Source organism: Gopherus evgoodei, chromosome 1 (assembly GCF_007399415.2).
Source record: "Gopherus evgoodei ecotype Sinaloan lineage chromosome 1, rGopEvg1_v1.p, whole genome shotgun sequence".
In the NCBI taxonomy this organism is placed as follows: Eukaryota; Metazoa; Chordata; order Testudines; family Testudinidae; genus Gopherus; species Gopherus evgoodei.
The window spans coordinates 23,370,208-23,387,474 of NC_044322.1; the positions used below are offsets into that span (position 1 = coordinate 23,370,208).

Genomic DNA, 17,267 nt, shown 5'->3' on the forward strand with positions numbered 1-17,267 from the left:
CATTTTCAAGGTTTATTTCATAATATAATATTCCTCTCTTCTTACAAAAACAAGATAATTTAGAGCTTAATGCTTTCAAACTTACTTAAGTAAACAAACTTTAGTGCTTTCTGTTTCAAAAAGCCAAATTACTCCACACAGAAGACCTGTGTAATAACCGTAAGTGCAGCAACCAGATACAGACCAGTAGTTATTAGTTCATTTAAAATTTGCTTACAAAAAATAAAAGCAAAAGAGGCTTTGCTGCCATTTAAAACAAATTCTGAAAAAAACAACACCATCTTGTTAAGCAGCTCTCCCAAACCAGATAGACTCAATCCTTCCCTGGCCTGAGTTTGTTGAATCCATGGCACTCTCTACCTCTCTGGATTAAGCTCCATGTCACTTTTTGACCCCACCAGAACTTTTCTGACTGTTCTAATCATAGTCTATTGACGATGTCACCTGCTGTATATTTGCATTGTTCATTGTTTAAGAAGTTTCTATACAATTGGTAAGTGTGCATTAATATCATGGAACAATGTAAACAATCATAAAGATACTGAGAGATGGAATTTCAACCATGGGGTCATTGGCTCAAATTCACTTTTGTCTCATGATGAATTATAATAGTCTTTGGAGGCTTCAGCAATTTATTTGGCCTGAAGATAGCAGCATAATATGCGGTATACAGTATACTGTCCTTCATTTATTTTAAAATTAAAAATTTAATACATTAATGCACATTTGCAGCACGTTGAAGAAGGCTGAGGTCTAGTCTGCTGCCTATTTGTGAAGGGACACTTGCACTAACTGGGATATTCATTAGCAAAACAAATGTCCGTTAAGACCCTAAGCAAGTCCTCTTTATATTTCCCAATATTATGTAGCCAAAGTAGCTTGGTTGGCTTGTTTTTTTGAGAGAGATCCAGGCTAAAGATCTTATGGTATAGCCCATGAACAGTCCCTATGCTCAACAAAGGAAGCATTCTGTTCACTTTGACCTTGTCCACCGTAAATGGAAGAACTGAAATCTTCACACTTGCAAGAGGCTCCATACATGCAGCTCTGATTCCATCTCCCATTGACGTCTTATTTGCAAGTCAGGAAGTTTCTATATCAGTCATGTTAAAAAAAGATTGTATAAAAACTTTACCTTTTGTGGGTTTCCCCCCCTTTCCTTTACCATTATTTTTTCTTGAGGTAGAAATGTTATTTGTTATGAAATGTTCTTGGCTAACACTCAATGGTTTGCAGTTCTATCTCTTCAGCTGTTCTTGCTGCAAATAGAAAGATACATTTATTGATCTGAAAATCAATTAGAAGACCAACACTCCAAAGTTAACAATTCGCGTAATGTTAATATCTGAACCTTTTGTTGTTAGTACAAACTTGCTCAGATATGATTACTCAGGGATTGTAAATGATTTTTTCAATTTAGTAAAGGTATTTAAAAATATTTTAGTTAACCATATACAGTGCCCCTCACCATGTTTAAAAGCATAAATGATACTGGTTTCTTCAAAGAGCAGAAGACCGCTAAGATACCATAACCTCTTGTGACTGACTACACACTGTCATTCCCAAGCTTGACCAGACAGATAGGGGTCACACTTTATTCTGAAGTTTACAAAGCTCTGGCTGAATGTCAGCACTGGCTGGTTTCCAACCTCCTTAAATCAGGACTCACAGCAAAAATAGCATTAGGTTGCAAATGCCTTGATGGAAGATGGGGGAAATGAAAAAGACCTACTGGACCAAATGTATTCCTCCTATAACTCATTGACTTCAGCAGAGTTAAAAAAAATGATTTGGGCCACACTGCCTCAGAACTTAAACTATCTTTACTAGTCTGGTAAAAGGTCTATTTTTCCTGCTTGGTCACAATTAAAAAGTTCAAATTGTGCCCAAATAGGCAAAAATACCAAATTATACCAACAGGAAAAAGCCACTGGAAGGTCTGCACTGAGAAAGTAGATGGCCTAAAATTACTGAAGGGTTAGGTAGGATCTGGATAGAGAAGGAAGCATACTCTCTGTAGCATCCAGTATCATCTTGGCTTGTTACCAGGGCTGGCTCCAGGCACCAGCTTAGCAAGCAGGTGCTTGGGGCGGCCACTCCGGAGCGGGGCGGCAGGTTCAGGTATTCCGCAGCAATTCGGTGGAGGGTCCCTCACTCCTACTTGGAGCAAAGGACCTCCTGCTAAATTGCTGCAGATCGCAATTGCCATTGTGTCTTTTTTTTTTTTTTGGCTGCTTGGGGCAGCAAAACCCCTGGAGCTGGCCCTGCTTGTTACTCAGTCAGTACAAAAGTTGCAGTTCAGAGTTGTTCCTTACTGTACATTTCCTGTGTGTTTTTTTTAAAGTCTAATTATAAGTAGGACTCTTAACAACAGCAAGCATTTTTCATTGGCCTACATTAGAGGCTTGATCTTAATGATCAGTAACTCTCATTGAAGTCAGTTAGAGGTATTGATGCTCAGCAGCTCCCAGGACCAAATCACAAGTGAACAAATGTTCATAATTTAGGCATGGAAACCTCATTGCATCATAATGTCCACATACAGAAAATTACCTTTAAGCTTGTCTCTCTTATTCTGGAATAGATGCACAGATTTATTACAGAACCACATGCAGCAGACTAAAACTGCAGACACAGCAGTGAGAAATGCAAAGAAGACCGCTACAAAATGTAAATCTTCATAGATAATCTCTAAGAATGGAAAAAACATAACATAATGAAGTTGGCCATGAGCACATATACATTTCAATGGTAGAATAAAAGAACTTCCGATTAGTTCATACCATAGACACTTAATACAATGGTGCCGTAGATGTTGGTTCCCAGCTCTTCTGTTATGGTGACAACATAATAGCCAGCATCTCTCACGCCTACATTCAGAAGCTGTATAGAGCCGTTTTCATAAGTGTTCACTCGGTCCTTATAACTTTTGGATATGTTAGTATAACTCCCCGGTTTCCATTCCACAATTTTGTTGGTGCCCCAACTTGACACATGCTTCCACTCAATGGAGACTATGCCTTTGCAAGAATATTCAACGGAGAGGAGAATATTTTGTGCCACGGTGGCATTTATGTTGGGTTGTGGGACTAATAAAGATAATCCTCCTTGGGCTGAAAAAGAAAGGAGAGTTGGGTAACGAGTGCTGATGCAGTACTACAGCAAGCATGACTTATAGTGAAGGCAGTTCACACATTATATTAGAGTGATCAGCATGACAGCGGCTAATGGTCAGGAACAGATCTGATTTCAGGCTAATGCCAGGCTTAAACAATACTGTAGCATTCCTCCTTTAAGGGAACAGAGGTACAGATTTTGCTAAGTGACTAGTGATTTTATGTGCCTCAGTCTTTGAGTGCCCGACTGGAGACACCTTGGTGGGGCCTAAGGGTGGAGGCTCAGCATTCTCTGAAAACTGGGCCCCTTTAAGGTGGCTCAAGTTAGGAAGCCAAAATCACTATTTACTTTTAGAAATCTTGGCTTTATATATATATAAAAAATATATTTTTATATATAAATATTTATATATTTTATATATAAAAATAAAATCATGGATTGTATTTAAATGTACGAACGGAGAAACTGTTATTTTTGCTTCCTGATTTGTTTTCAGTTTATCTATCTTAGGTACATATGTGGCCCCGTCACGGTAGTATCTGACTACCTCACAATCTTTTCGTGTATTTATCCTCACAACAACCCTTTGAGGTAGGGAAGTGTAATTATTCTACTTTATAGATAGGGAACTGAAAGACTGAGGCTACGTCTACACTACAGCATAAAATCGAAATTACTAAAACCAGTTTTATAAAACCGATATTATAAAATCGATTTTATGCGTCCACACTAGGGCACATTAATTCGGTGGTGTGCGTCCATGGTCCTAGGCTACCATCAATTTCCGGAGCGGTGCACTCTGGGTAGCTACATTAAAGGAATGAGACCAATAACTTCGATTTCCGTCCACACTAACCCTAAATCGATATAGTAATATCGATTTTAGGGTTACTCCTTTCGTTGGGGAGGAGTACAGAAATCGATTTTAAGAGCCCTTAAAATTGATTTAAAGTGCCTTGTAGTGTGGATGGGTACAGAGTTAAATCGATCGATCTAACGCTGTTTAACGCTGATCCGAAGTCTAGCACTTTAACCCTGAATCACCCTTCCTCTCCATAAACACAGAATCAGGAGTTTTCAAACTTTTCAGAGTGTGCACCACAGCTTAATACAGAGGTTGTTTCATGTATCACCTCTCATTCCATCTGTGGTTACAATGGCATTTCCCCTATCAGTCATGATCAGATCACATCCCAGTGGCAACTAGAGCAAATGCAGACATGTGAAAGTAATATTAGATTCATGTATTTTAAACTTCTTTTAATACAGTTTAGCAGCTGAAAATAAGGCAAATAAGGCATCACCATGTGACCAGCCAGCTGCTTTTTTGCAACATCAGTAAGTTCCTTGCTGATCACAGTTTGGGAACTATGAATCTATAGACTTTTCCATGTGCAATAGCTAGATGGCTCTGCTTCTCCTGAGGACTAAGAGAAAACAATTATGTAAGCAAAAAGCTTCAACTTTCCCTTGGATTAGCTTGCACTTCCCATGGAGGGATGGATGTTGTTGTGGGGAGATTAGGGTGACTAGATAGCAAATGTGAAAAATTAGAACAGGGATTGGGGGGTGGTAATATTAAAAAAAGCCCCAAATATCGGAACTGTCCCTATATAATCAGGACATCTGATCACCCTAAGGAAGATGCAGCTTCCTCTTAAAAATCAGATGCTCATCCAACTGATTCATTTTAAAAGCAGCCATTTCAGGTGAATTTCAATGTGTCCTCTTCTCTATCCCAATTGCCAGAGAAAAACAATCAGCAAACAGGTTCTGTCCCTCCCTTTCCAGCTTGAATTTCCTTCTTCTGGAGTTTGGCAAAGAGATATACACACTCATGTGCTGTACTGCTACAATTTTAAAATGATTTAGAAGAGATTTAGCAGACTGATTTGATTACAGAAAAAGCAATGGCCACCTGCCATTGGAACTGCAGTTAGAATCCATCCTCAGCAACAGTTAGGGAAAATTCTTCTATCAAAGAAAACCACCTGTGGATTTCCCTACTATTTACAGTTTGCACCATGCAACAGTGAGTCCCATTTCAGATCATCATCCACTTATCACTTGAATATGGGTGTTGTGGCTTTGGCTATGGGATCTGGATATTGTGGATTTGGGGATGGAGGGTGTCATGATATAATTCCCTAATCTGAACCTTAGAGTCCAAAAGATGGGGTACCAGCATGAATTCCTTTAAGCTTAATTACCAGCTTAGATCTGATAAGCTGCCATCACCCAAAATATAGTGTTTTTGGGCACTCTGGTCCCCCCAAAAACCTTCCCTGGGGACCCCAAGACCCAAATTCCTTGAGTCTCACAACAAAGGGGAATAAACCATTTCCCCTCCTTTCTTCCTCCCAGATCTTTCCCGCCCTGGGTACACTAGGAGATCACCGTGACTCAAACTCCTTGAATCACAACACAGAGAAATCAGGTTTTTTCTCCCTCTTCTCTTCCCCTCCCAGGCTTTCCCTCCCTGGGCTATCCTGGAGAGATAGACAGATTCAAGCTCCGTGAATCTAAAACAAAGGGATTCCACCTTTCCCCCCTCCCTTCTCTCTCCCCGTCTCCCACCAATTCCCTGGTAAGTACAGACTCAATTCCCTTGAGCCTCAACAAGGGGAAAAAAATCAAACAGATCTTAAAAAACAAAACTTTTAATAAAAAAAAAGAAAAAAGTAAATGTTGTCTCTGTAATTTATATGGTAAAAGTTACAGGGTCTTTCAGCTTATAAACACTAGAGAGAAGCCTCCCCCCAGCAAAAATACAATTTAAAATACTTCCAGCAAAATACGCATTTGCAAATAAAAAAAACAATAAAAAAAAGACTAAACCGCCTTCTACTGTTACTTACTATTTGAATAGAAAATGAGAGAGAGCCTGTAGGTATGTCTAGTTACCCTCTCAAAACCCAAAGAGAATAGACAAAGAAAACACACAAACAAAGACTTCCCTGCACCGAGATTTGAAAGTATCTTGTCTTCTGATTGGTCCTCTGGTCAGATGGTCCAGGTTTACTGCTTGTAACCCTTTACAGGTAAAAGAGACATTAACTCTTAACTATCTGTTTATGACAGAGGGGTGGTAGGAGAAAGGAAGCTGTGAGATCAGGAGGGGAGGAGAGAAATAATCCAAAAAGCAAACGTTCAGTTGAAGGGAGAAACCTGAAGACAGCACTGGTTAAAAATGACTTTGGGCTGATACTGTGTGATCGTAATGTGATATAGCAAGCAACAAAAGGCCAATGCAGTTTTGGGCAGTAAGGTATCATATTACAGAGAGGGTAGCGGGCACTTTATTACCAGAAAATTATTGATTAACTGGAGAGAATTCAGAGAAAAGCAATAAAAATGGTCAGAAGGTTGGAGGGTATTTAAACCGAGATAGGACAGTGCACAAGTAATTGTACTACTCTAGGGAACAATCCTGCCAGGGGTGGCTCCAGGTCCCAGCACGCCAAGCGTGTACTTGGGGTGGCATGCCACGGGGGCGCTCTGCCGGTTGCCGCGAGGGCGGCAGGCAGGCAGCCTTCGGCGGCATGCCTGCGGAGGGTCCTCTGGTCCCACAGCTCCGGTGGACCTCCTGCAGGCATGCCTGCGGGAGGTCCACCAGAGCCATGGGACCGGCGACTGGCAGAGCGCCCCCCGCAGCATGCCGCCATGCTTGGGGCGGCGAAATGTCTAGAGCCCCCCCTGAATCCTGCACTGGCCAAGGATGTGTCTAGGTCACCTACTGTAAGAGGTCGGTTCCATCTCTGTTTTCTATGTCCAGAAAAAATGACCTTCAATTGCAGTACCCAGCACTTTTAAAGCTTTCCATCCAAAGGCCTCGGACAATAAGAATTTCTCTCTGGTGTTTAAAACATATGTATGGTCTGGAGCTAGCTAAGAGTCTGGTCATGCAGCCCTTACTCGCTAGTGAGTATCACTTGCTTATAGATTCATAGATTCTAGGACTGGAAGGGACCTCGAGAGGTCATCGAGTCTAGTCCCCTGCCCTCATGGGAGGACCAATTACTGTCTAGACCATCCCTGATAGACATTTATCTAACCTACTCTTAAATATCTCCAGAGATGGAGATTCCACAACCTCCTAGGCAATTTATTCCAGTGTTTAACCACCCTGACAGTTACGAACTTTTTCCTAATGTCCAATCTAAACCTCCCTTGCTGCAGTTTAAGCCCATTGCTTCTTGTTCTATCCTTAGAGGCTAAGATAAACAAGTTTTCTCCCTCCTCCTTACAACACCCTTTTAGATACCTGAAAAATTGAGGATTCCCAGCTTTGGGGATCAGCTCTCTAATTATGATCTGCTTGGTAGTCTTAGGCTGCATTTTCCAGCACTTCAGTCACGATTCCCATTTGTTTGAAAAGGACTGAGGCCACGTCTACACTACAAATTTTGGTTCATGCAAGTTATATCAGCATAAAGCCGCCGCAGGTCGTATATTGCTTGTGAGCATGCATACTTGACACCTTGTGGTGGCGCTGTGTGTATTCTTCAGGAGTGCTTGGTCAGAGCACCATAGTTAGGTATCCCAGTGTGGAACCTGCCACCATCCAGTTCACTGTCTTTAGGGAAACTTGGCAATGCCTGGTGGAGCAGAAATGAGTTGCTCAAGGGTGACTGGGTGCAAAGGGCCAAATTCTCAATGTGCAACTGTCTTCATCCCATAGTGTCCTCTATATCTGTCGTTTTTGTGCTTTTTAAAAAATCTCAGGAACCTGCAGAGCCCTCTTTGCTGTCTGCCATCTCTGACTGAAGCATGGAGCCTGTGCAGCTCTGTACTATTGTCATAAGCAAGGATGCATTATTGCAAGCACAGGATGCATAATTCACCAGTTTTTGCAGAGCCCTAAGAAGAACTGAATCAGTGTGGAACATGACTGTCAAGGTTCCTTCCCCACTCTGAACTTTAGGGTACAGATGTGGAAACCTGCATGGACACGTCTAAGCTTAATTACCAGCTTAGATCTGGTATCGCTGCCACCACCCCCAAGCACTACTTTTCTTCCCTGGGTAGCCTTGAGAGACTTCACCAATTTCCTGGTGAACACAGATCCAAACCCCTTGGATCTTAAAACAAGGAGAAATTAACCATCTCCCCTCCTTTCTCCCACCAACTCCTGGTGGATCCAGATCCAACCCCCTTGGATCTAAAAACAAGGAAAAAAATCAATCAGGTATTAAGAAAAAGGCTTTTAATTAAAGAAAAGAAAGGTAAAAGAAAACCCTCTGGGAGAGATTAGCATACCAGCTACTCTCACAGACAACAGATTCCAAACATCGAGGATGTTCCCCTGGGCAAAAACTTAGTTAAACAAAAAATACCCAAATACCCAATTTTGATAATTCCCTTAATGGTACCAAGACAAGTTACAAATGAAATAAACATAAACCTATTTATCCCTTTCTAAAACTTACTACTCTGATAAGAGGCTGGTTCCTTGATCTTTTTCACTACGGCTGAAACTGAAACTCTAAACAAAGGAAAACGTCCCTCCTTCCTTTTGAAACATCTTGTTCCCTCATTGGTTCCTGTGGTCAGGTGTCAGCTAGGCTAGGTGAACTTCTTAACCCTTTACAGGTAAAAGAGGCATTAACCTTTAACTATCTGTTTATGACAATGACGATTTCTTGGAGGACAGATTGCTGGAGGACAGAGCAAGACCATTTTAAGGTTGTTGGTAGCATTCACACAGCAACTGTAGATGATGTGGTGCCACTTCTGGGCTCAAGAAATGAGAACTGATGGGTGGAATCACATCATAATGCAGGGGTGGGATGACAAACATTGGCTGCAGAATTTACAGATGTGCAAGGCCACATTCAGGGATCTGGGTGCTAAGCTCATTCCAAACCTTCAGCACAGGGACACCAAAATGAGAGCCACACTGACAGTGGAGAAGCAAGTGGCGATCATGCTGTGGAAACTGGCAATGCCAGATTGCTACTGGTCAAGGCAAAATCATTTTGAAGCTGGAAAATCCTGTGTGGGTGCTGTTGTCATGCAAGTGTGCAGGACTCATTAATCATCTGCTGCAATGCAGGACTGTGACTCTTAGCATTGTGCAGGATACAGTGGATAGATTTGCAGCAATGGGGTTCCCGAACTGCACGGGAGCAATAGATGCCACATATGTCCCTATTTTAGTATCAGACCACCTTGTCACAGAATACATCAACAGAAAGGGCTACTTTTCTGCAGCTCTGCGAGTGCTGGTGGATCACCAAGGAAGCTTCACCAGCATCAGTGCCGGCTGGTTAGGGAAGGCCAGGAGCAGATCTAGGCACCAGCAAAGCAAGCAACTGCTTGGCGCAGCCCATTTGCAGGGGCGGCAGGAATCTAGCATGGGAGCTGAGAACCAACAGGGAGCTCTGGGAGCTGTAGTTCCTTGGTTAGCTCCCTGCCTATAGAGCCAGCCCTGGAGCAGGGAAAGAACTACATTTCCCAGCATTCCCTTGTCCACTTCCAACTGGAAAGGAAGGAGGGGGACCTCATGCGGCAGCGTGCTGTGAGTGCTGTGAATGGTAGGGAGACCATATTTTAACATTCAAAAAAGCCCCACCCTGCCACCAGCCACGCCCTCTGACTGCTCCCCCCCAAACCCCAACCCATCCAACCCTGCCTTACTCCCTGTCCCCTGATTGCTCCCTCCTGGGACCCCTGCCCCTAACTGTCCCCAGGACCCCACCCCCTATCTAAGCCTCCCTTCTCCTTGTCCCCAACTGCCCCCTCCTGAGACCCCCCCCCAACTTACCCCCTAGGACCCCACTCCCTACCTGTCCCCTGACAAACCCCTGGGACTCCCATGTCTATCCAGCCACTGCCTGTCCCCTGACTGCCCCCCCGAACCCCAACCCATCCAACCCCGTCCTGCTCCCTGTCCCTTGACTGTCCCCCTGGAACTCCCTATCCCTTCTCCAACCCCCCAGCTGCCTTACTGTGCCACTCAGACCAGCATGTCTGGCTCCACACAGCACCAGACACGCTGCTGCATACATGTTGCTGTGCTCCCCTGCGGAGCCCACAGTCCCCCCACACACATACACCCAGCACCTGCCTTCCAGATTTGAACACCTCAAAATTCAGGAGTGCTCAAGCTCAGTTTGGGCAGCTGTTACTTCATTTCTCCCAAATCAAATATACTGATCCACTGTAACTTGCTTAGAAAAAGGATAAAATTGAGCAGGAAATGCTTCCCAGTGGTTATTAGGACTTAAATGCTATTTTCAACAGCCATTGCCTTTTTTTTTGTTTGTTTAAAAGGAAGACAGTGATACTGCATTGGCAAATTCCCCATAGAAAGAAAGAGTGGAACAAAAGAATAATAAAGGCACCTCAACTTTTCCTCATTTATGGACGACAGTCTTATAATATACATCCAGATATCCTCCAATCACACAAGCTGAAAATTGTTCCACTTTACTGTAGTTCTGTAACCACATGGGAACCAATCCTGTCTGTGTTTTGTGCACATCCAAAATTCCTGCTGAATGACCCACCCTGGGAGCGAGTTACCAGTGACTCAGGGCTACAGCGGTGCAGGTGGGTTGGGGGGAGAGTCCAGGCCTGGGGTGGCAGGTGGTGTGGGGGGGCACTAGTGGGGAGGAAGGGGAGAGCCCAGGGCTGGGGCAGCAGGGGTTGTGGGGGGGAGCCCACAAATTTTTTTTTGCTTGGGGCGGTAAAAAACCTTAGAGCCAGCCCTGGGGAAGGCACACAACACTTTCATCTTTAAAAACACAGAACTATTCAGAAAGCTACAAACAAGGACTTTCTTTCCCAACTGGCAGATTACTGTTGACAATGTTGAATAGTCATCCTGGGGAATCCAGCCTACCTCTTGCTTCCTGGGCTCATGAAATCGTACTATGGCCACCTCCACAGCACCAGAGAACATCTCATCTCCTGACTCAGCAGATGTGGAATGACACTTGAATGCGCTTTTGGTAGATTGAAGGGATGCTGCTGTTGTTTACTCACAAAATTGGATGTCAGTGAAAAAAATATCCCAATGGCCATAGCTGCCTGCTGTGTCCTGCATAATATCTGTGAAGCAAAGGGGGAAAAGTTGCCACTGGGGTGGAGGGAAGAGGTAGCTTGGCTGTCTGCTGAGTTTGAACAGCTAGACACAAGGGCTATTAGAAGAGTTCAGTGTGGAGCTATACGGCTCAGGAAGACTTTGAAAGAGCGCTTTAACAATGAGCCAGAGTAATGTGATACAGTGTACTATGCTCTACCTGACCCTGCTGTTTTGGGGCCTGTTAGGAATTGTGTGGTGATTGCTGTACTTTTATGATTATTACCCTGTGTTTGTCACTAAATTCTACGAGTTGAAATGACTGTGTGCTTTCAGAACTGCCAGGCACTCTGCAACATGTGCTGTGAACTAATAAAGATGAATTATTTTCCAAACAATAGAATTTTATTCAGTAGCACAGCCAGTGCAAAAAAACCATATGTGCAATTTAAAAGCAAATACTTAAAAAACTTAATATACTAATAGAACAGAACTTAACAATGTCCATTTTACTCACACATACCACAACCGTGGCTTTCACAGGTCAGTGTATGTGAAGCTGTGGTTGTCTTTAGTGTTCCCTGCAGTGGAGTGGTAGGGATAGGTCCCCTGATGCCATGTGGAATGTTGAGGGAATAAGGAGGTGCTGTAATGGAGTTCTCCATGGACTGCAAAGGGAGGCAAGTCCATGATTGTTGAACCTGTGGGGTCCCCAAGAACCTGCAGCATTTGTGTTTGCTGCCAGAGAAGTCCCATTATGTCCTGGTGCATCTCCCTCCCCTTTTCTTACGGGAATCCTGGGCCTTTCTCCTATCCGTGCTTTCCTTCTCCAAGCTATCTGAAATGTTCACCCTCTGGCTTTTGCTTATGGTCTGAGGCAGCACTGACTTGCAGGATCTCACGGAACACATCATCCTGATCTGGTTCCGGTGTTCTATGAGTGTGATGGGGGAACCTTTCAAGGCTGCAATGGCAGTAGCGGCGCATAAAACATACAGAGGTACAATTGTCAGTATAGTCACAGTGGAAAGTGAAACTTAAGATTCAGAACTCCCTTCCCTTGCTCCCCTAAAGTATGTAAACAAAACATGCTTATTGACACTTCTGCACCACTCACAGCACCAGACGTGGTGCGTGTGACCCCCACCAGGGGTGAGGGAAATGAGGAGGGAATTGCTTGGTTGCTTGTAACTATAAGTATAGGGCAATGGAACTGTATAATGGCACCGTTAGACACAGACAGTGGTGATTTTAGCTGATATCTCACTCCTAAGGGTAACAAAGGCAGAGAAAACACAGCAGCTGCTGGCGTCACAGTTGCTGAAGCTAAATGGGCCCACATGCTGCTGGCCTTTGTACTGCAATGGTACCTGCTGAAGTTATCGCTGACTGGCATGGTAAAGTGTCCTACCACGGAGGAAGAAATAAGGCAGCCATCTCTAGAAATCTTCGGCAGAGAATTTCAGAGTGCCTCTGTGAAAGTTTCACCGAGATCTTTCAGGAATATTCAAGGGACATTCCTCTCTTACTGCAACCTTTTCTAGCATGAGTAAATTAAAAGAAAAGTCAATGGTTGTGTCCTGTTAAGTTGGGGACATCATCGTTATAATGGGAAATAAATTTATACACTTACCCAAGGTTCCTTTCCCTGCATCGGTCTCGCCTGTGCTCGACTGCCAGGACTGACTGGATTGCAATAGAGTGTCAAACAGGTCCTGGCATGTAGCATGTGCCCCATCCGCCTCCTCTTCCTCCCAGGGTTGTATTAACCTATTGTGGGCCTGGCACCAAACATATTTGTGGGCCCCCATGGGGGCAATGGAGCTTGGTGTGGGGAGGTTGGTCCCCAGCAAGGGGCCAGCCTGGGGCAATGGGGCATAGCATGGCCAGACACACACTGGTCCGCCTGGCTCTGTGCTGTCAGTATGCCACTTCCCTTTGGGGGCGAGCCCACACTTTGCCACACAGCCCCTCCACCAAACACCTCCCTGACTCCCTATGCCCAGTGCCCCAAGGACCCACTATGCCCAGAACCCCCCCCACAAATCCCCCTACCATAAATGCACCATGCCCTGCACACCACCACAGCTGCCCAGCACCCCACACAGAACCCCCCACTCCCAACACACACAGATCCTGAGAATCCCTCCAGCCCCTTGGGAGCAGTGCAATCAGCCAGGCCTCCTCTACTTCCTCCTCACCCTTGCTGTTCACCCCAGGGGCCTGTGGCTCAGTCTCCTTGGAGGTATCTGTGGTGGTCTGTGGAGTGGTAGTGGGGTCTACCCCATGTATGCCGTGCAGCTCTTAGTAAAAGCAGCAGGTTTGTGGCTTGGCACTAGATTGACTGTTGGCCTCCCTGGCCTTCTGATACGCCTGATTCAGTTCCTTTGCTTTCATGCAGCACTAGTGCTGGTCCCTGTTATACTCCTTCTCCTGCATCCCCCATGCAATCTGCTCATAGATGTCCATGTTTCTACAGCTTGTCCATAGCTGTGCTTGCAGAGCCTCTTCTCCCCACAGGCCCAGGAGATCCAATATCTCCTATCTACTCCAGGCTAGAGCACATCTGGAGAGTATAGCTGGCATGGTCAACTGGGCAGTTGCACACAATTGATGGACCTGTCCACCATGAACTTATCTAGTTCTTTTTTGAACCGTTATAGTCTATAGTCTTCGTTGTTTTAAAGGTATGTTTTTTCTGTAATGCTTTTGTTCTGAATAACTGTTCTTTGCTTTAGGAAAGCTGGCTGGTCACTGGTGAACCCTGTTATTGCCTTGGAGAGAACAGGACTGCAGATGCTGAACTAAAGTCAGACCAGCAGAGATAATCATAGTAAATGACAAGATTCTGCAGCCTAAGTCCCAATCTGGAGGAAGCAGACTGCAGGATCCTGCTCTGAGAAAGGTGATGGCTAAAGGCCTAAGATCTAAGTGGGATGTCCTTAAGGAGGCCACAAAGGGGTCATAGGTGCAATTACCTTGGGAACTTGACAGATTTGGTGGCAGCGTGTGTGGGATTTATGAGAGTGGTGAATTTCCAACAAGTTCCTACAGCAGTGAAAGCAAGTATTGTAGAAGAGAAAAAGGCACAGAGAAAAAAATGCCTCATAACCTCTTGGGGAAAGGGAAGCTTTGGGCAGGAGAGAGGAAGAGTTGGGGATACTTTTGTAACAAGGGGGTCCTGTTTAAATGTGGACAGCCAAGGTGAAAGGAAACAAACTGCTTGGAGCAGAGAGGTGAGGAACTCCATTGTTCTTCAGAGAAGCCATGTGCCAGACAGGGAACCTGAATTCCTCAGAGGACTCTGTCTTAAGCCCAGTGAACTCTCCAGAGTGGTGAGGAAATTGAGACAGGTAAATGCATATGTAATGCTTGTCGGTGGGCAGGGATCTCTGGTGTTCAGTGCATGAGCCTCTACAGCATGAGCTAAAAGCCAGCTGGCTGTCAGCTAAGGCTATAGAGCAGACTCACTCACTCACTCTCTTCCCCCCCCACCCCCGGAGGTGTGTGCGTTACATATACAGGTATTTATTATTTTGTCTAGATTTGTATATTTCTTGTGCTGTTTAAGTAAAGAGTAATTGTGTCTGGAATCTAATGCAAAGTCTGTCTGTTGGCTTTCACTGTCACATGTCCTGAAGAGTTAAACTATAAACCCAAGTACCCATAAGTAGAACTCTGGGAACAGGCATGCTTAAATTACAGGGGACTTTGAGGGGGTCTGCATTAGTCCCAAGGGCTAGGCAGTTAGACTGGGTGGTCTCAGCTCTCAGTAGGGGGTGCTAGACAAGAGATCTGCACCCAGAGCATGTACCTAATGACCCCAGCAAGGAGCAGTGCCTAGACTCTGTTCAGACAGAGAAGACTTGCAAAGCCAGAGAGTCCAGGGAAGTAGCTTCAAACACAGCAGCATGGGGAGCACCCAGCCAGAGAGGGAATCCTACCAGGGCAGTGCGTGTGTGACACTCTCATTTACATCTGGGTTTCTGGACATAGCCTCTGTCAGGGTCTGTTTCCCACTTTGAACTTTAGCGTTCAGAAAGTGGGGACCTGCCTGTTCCCTTCTAAGCTTAATTCCTAGCTTAGATCTTATTACGTTGCCACCAACACAAAATATAGTGTTTGGGTACACTCCCTGTCCCCCAAAACCTTCCCTGGGGGACCCAAGACCCAAACCCCTTGGGTCTCAAAACAAAGGGAAATAAACCATTCCCCTCTCCTTTCTTCCTCCCAGATTTTCCCTTCCCTGGGTTGCCCTGAGAGATTACTGTGATTCAAACTCCTTGAATCTTAATACAGAGAAGAATTCAACTTCCCCCCTCCCCCTTTCCTCCTCCCAGACTCTCCCTGAGAGAGAGAGACTGATCCCAAATCCTTGGATCCTAACACAGAGAGAAATTAACCTTTCCCTCCCCAATCCCTGGTCTTACACAAGAATAAAAAAATCAACCAGGTTCTTAAAAAGAAAAGCTTTTAATTAAAGGAAGAAAAAAGTAAAAATTATCTCTGTAAAATCAAGATGGAAAATGTTACAGGGTCTTTCAGCTTATAGAGACTAGAGGGATTCCTCTCCCCCTAACATAACATACAAGTTACAGCAACCAGAGTTAAAATCCTTCCAGCAAAATACACATTTGCAATAAAGAAAACAAACAAATGCCTAATCTGCCTTCTATCTAGTACTTACAGTATTGAATAGAAGAGACTTTTTCAGAAAGATTGGAGAGCCTGTATACATGTGTGGTCCCTCTCAGACCCCAGAGAGAACAACGGACAAACAAACAGTACAAAACAAAGACTTCCCTCCACTGAGATTTGAAAGTATCTTGTCTTCTGATTGGTCCTCTGGTCAGGTGTTTGCCAGGTTTACTGAGCTTGTTAACCCTTTACCATCTGTTTATGACAACATAGCCTCTTTTTTGAATCATAGAATATCAGGGTTGGAAGGGACTGCAGGAGATCATCTAATCCAACCCCTGGCTCAAAGCAGGGCCAATCCCCAGACAGATTTTTGCCCCAAATGGCCCCCTCAAGGATTGAGCTCACAATCCTGGGTTGAGCAGGCCAATGCTCAAACCACTGAGCTATCTCTCCCCCTGCTTTCTCTGTCTGAGAGGGGTTTTCAAATAAACAATAGAGTTTTTGCAGCTCAGAAAGAGCCCCGATTGGTCCACTTCTCAATTGGTCCCACAGCTGATTGGTCCATTCCCCTGAAAGCCGAAGGGTCCAGATCCTGTCCCCCAGCTCCTCCCAGCGCTGGGAAGGGGGACCCGCAGGGAGGCTCTGACCGATGGCCGTTGCTGAGTCCTGGGCTTATGCCAGCTGCCCTGTCACCAAAAGGGAGCAACCACTGCCCCCCACCTCCAGTGAGTACCCCCAGCACAGGTACTCCTTCCTGCACTGCCAGCTGTACCCCCCCCATTCTCCCTCCCACTGTCCTCTTTTTGGGAACCTGAAATATGGTAACCTTAGCTCTCATTACTTTCAGTGCAGCCAAGATCTGTCCCTCTGTTAGAAGTAAACAATCTTTGGCTGACACTGCAGACCCCAAATGGCTAAACAGATAGAGACTGAGATTTTAAAAGCGATCTAGGCCACTTACGCACTTATCTTCCTTTACAGCTGAACTGAATTACCTCAAATCGGGCACCCTAAATTACTAGTCACTTTTAAAAATCTTGGCCTACATTTTTAAAACATGCCAGTAATCAGGCCCGGATTATCCAATGTGCACTCGGTGCCCATGCACAGGTCCCTCATCAGGGGGGCCACTGACTACAGGAAACTCCCCTCCCCGGCAAAACCTAAGTGGTGCTGCAACCCCACCAGCCAGGTGGAAACATCACTCACTCAGATTTGTCCTTGCTGCCTCTCATGATGGAGAGGTGGCCAGGCCAAACCTGAATGAGTGACATTGTGACCAGGGGCTGGACTCCTTCACTTCTGCCATAACCACCAAACTATCAGAGGGCTTGCCATGCCCCACCAGAAAGTCAGATGCTGCCCCTAAGGGGGAGAATCCCCTCAGCTGAGAACCTCTGTTCTAGGGAGTAGAAGGGGGCAGGCGGGCAGCACACAGAAGTTTTGCCTAGAGAGGCAATTGTCTTGTATATCACATGGTCTG

The 17,267-nt window shown here is 45.0% G+C and overlaps 1 protein-coding gene across 1 annotated transcript in view; it reads right to left on the reverse strand.

Moving 5' to 3' along the window:
- Window positions 1-17,267, reverse strand: part of VSTM5 (V-set and transmembrane domain containing 5) — a 26,558-nt gene continuing 9,291 nt past the window's right edge. The window contains exons 2-4 of the mRNA XM_030559630.1: window positions 2,784-3,113; window positions 2,554-2,691; window positions 1-1,259 (exon numbers count right to left, since the gene is read on the reverse strand). Coding sequence (XP_030415490.1) covers window positions 1,216-1,259; window positions 2,554-2,691; window positions 2,784-3,113 — 512 coding nt within the window. The 3' untranslated portion in view covers window positions 1-1,215. The remainder of the gene's footprint in view (window positions 1,260-2,553; window positions 2,692-2,783; window positions 3,114-17,267) is intronic.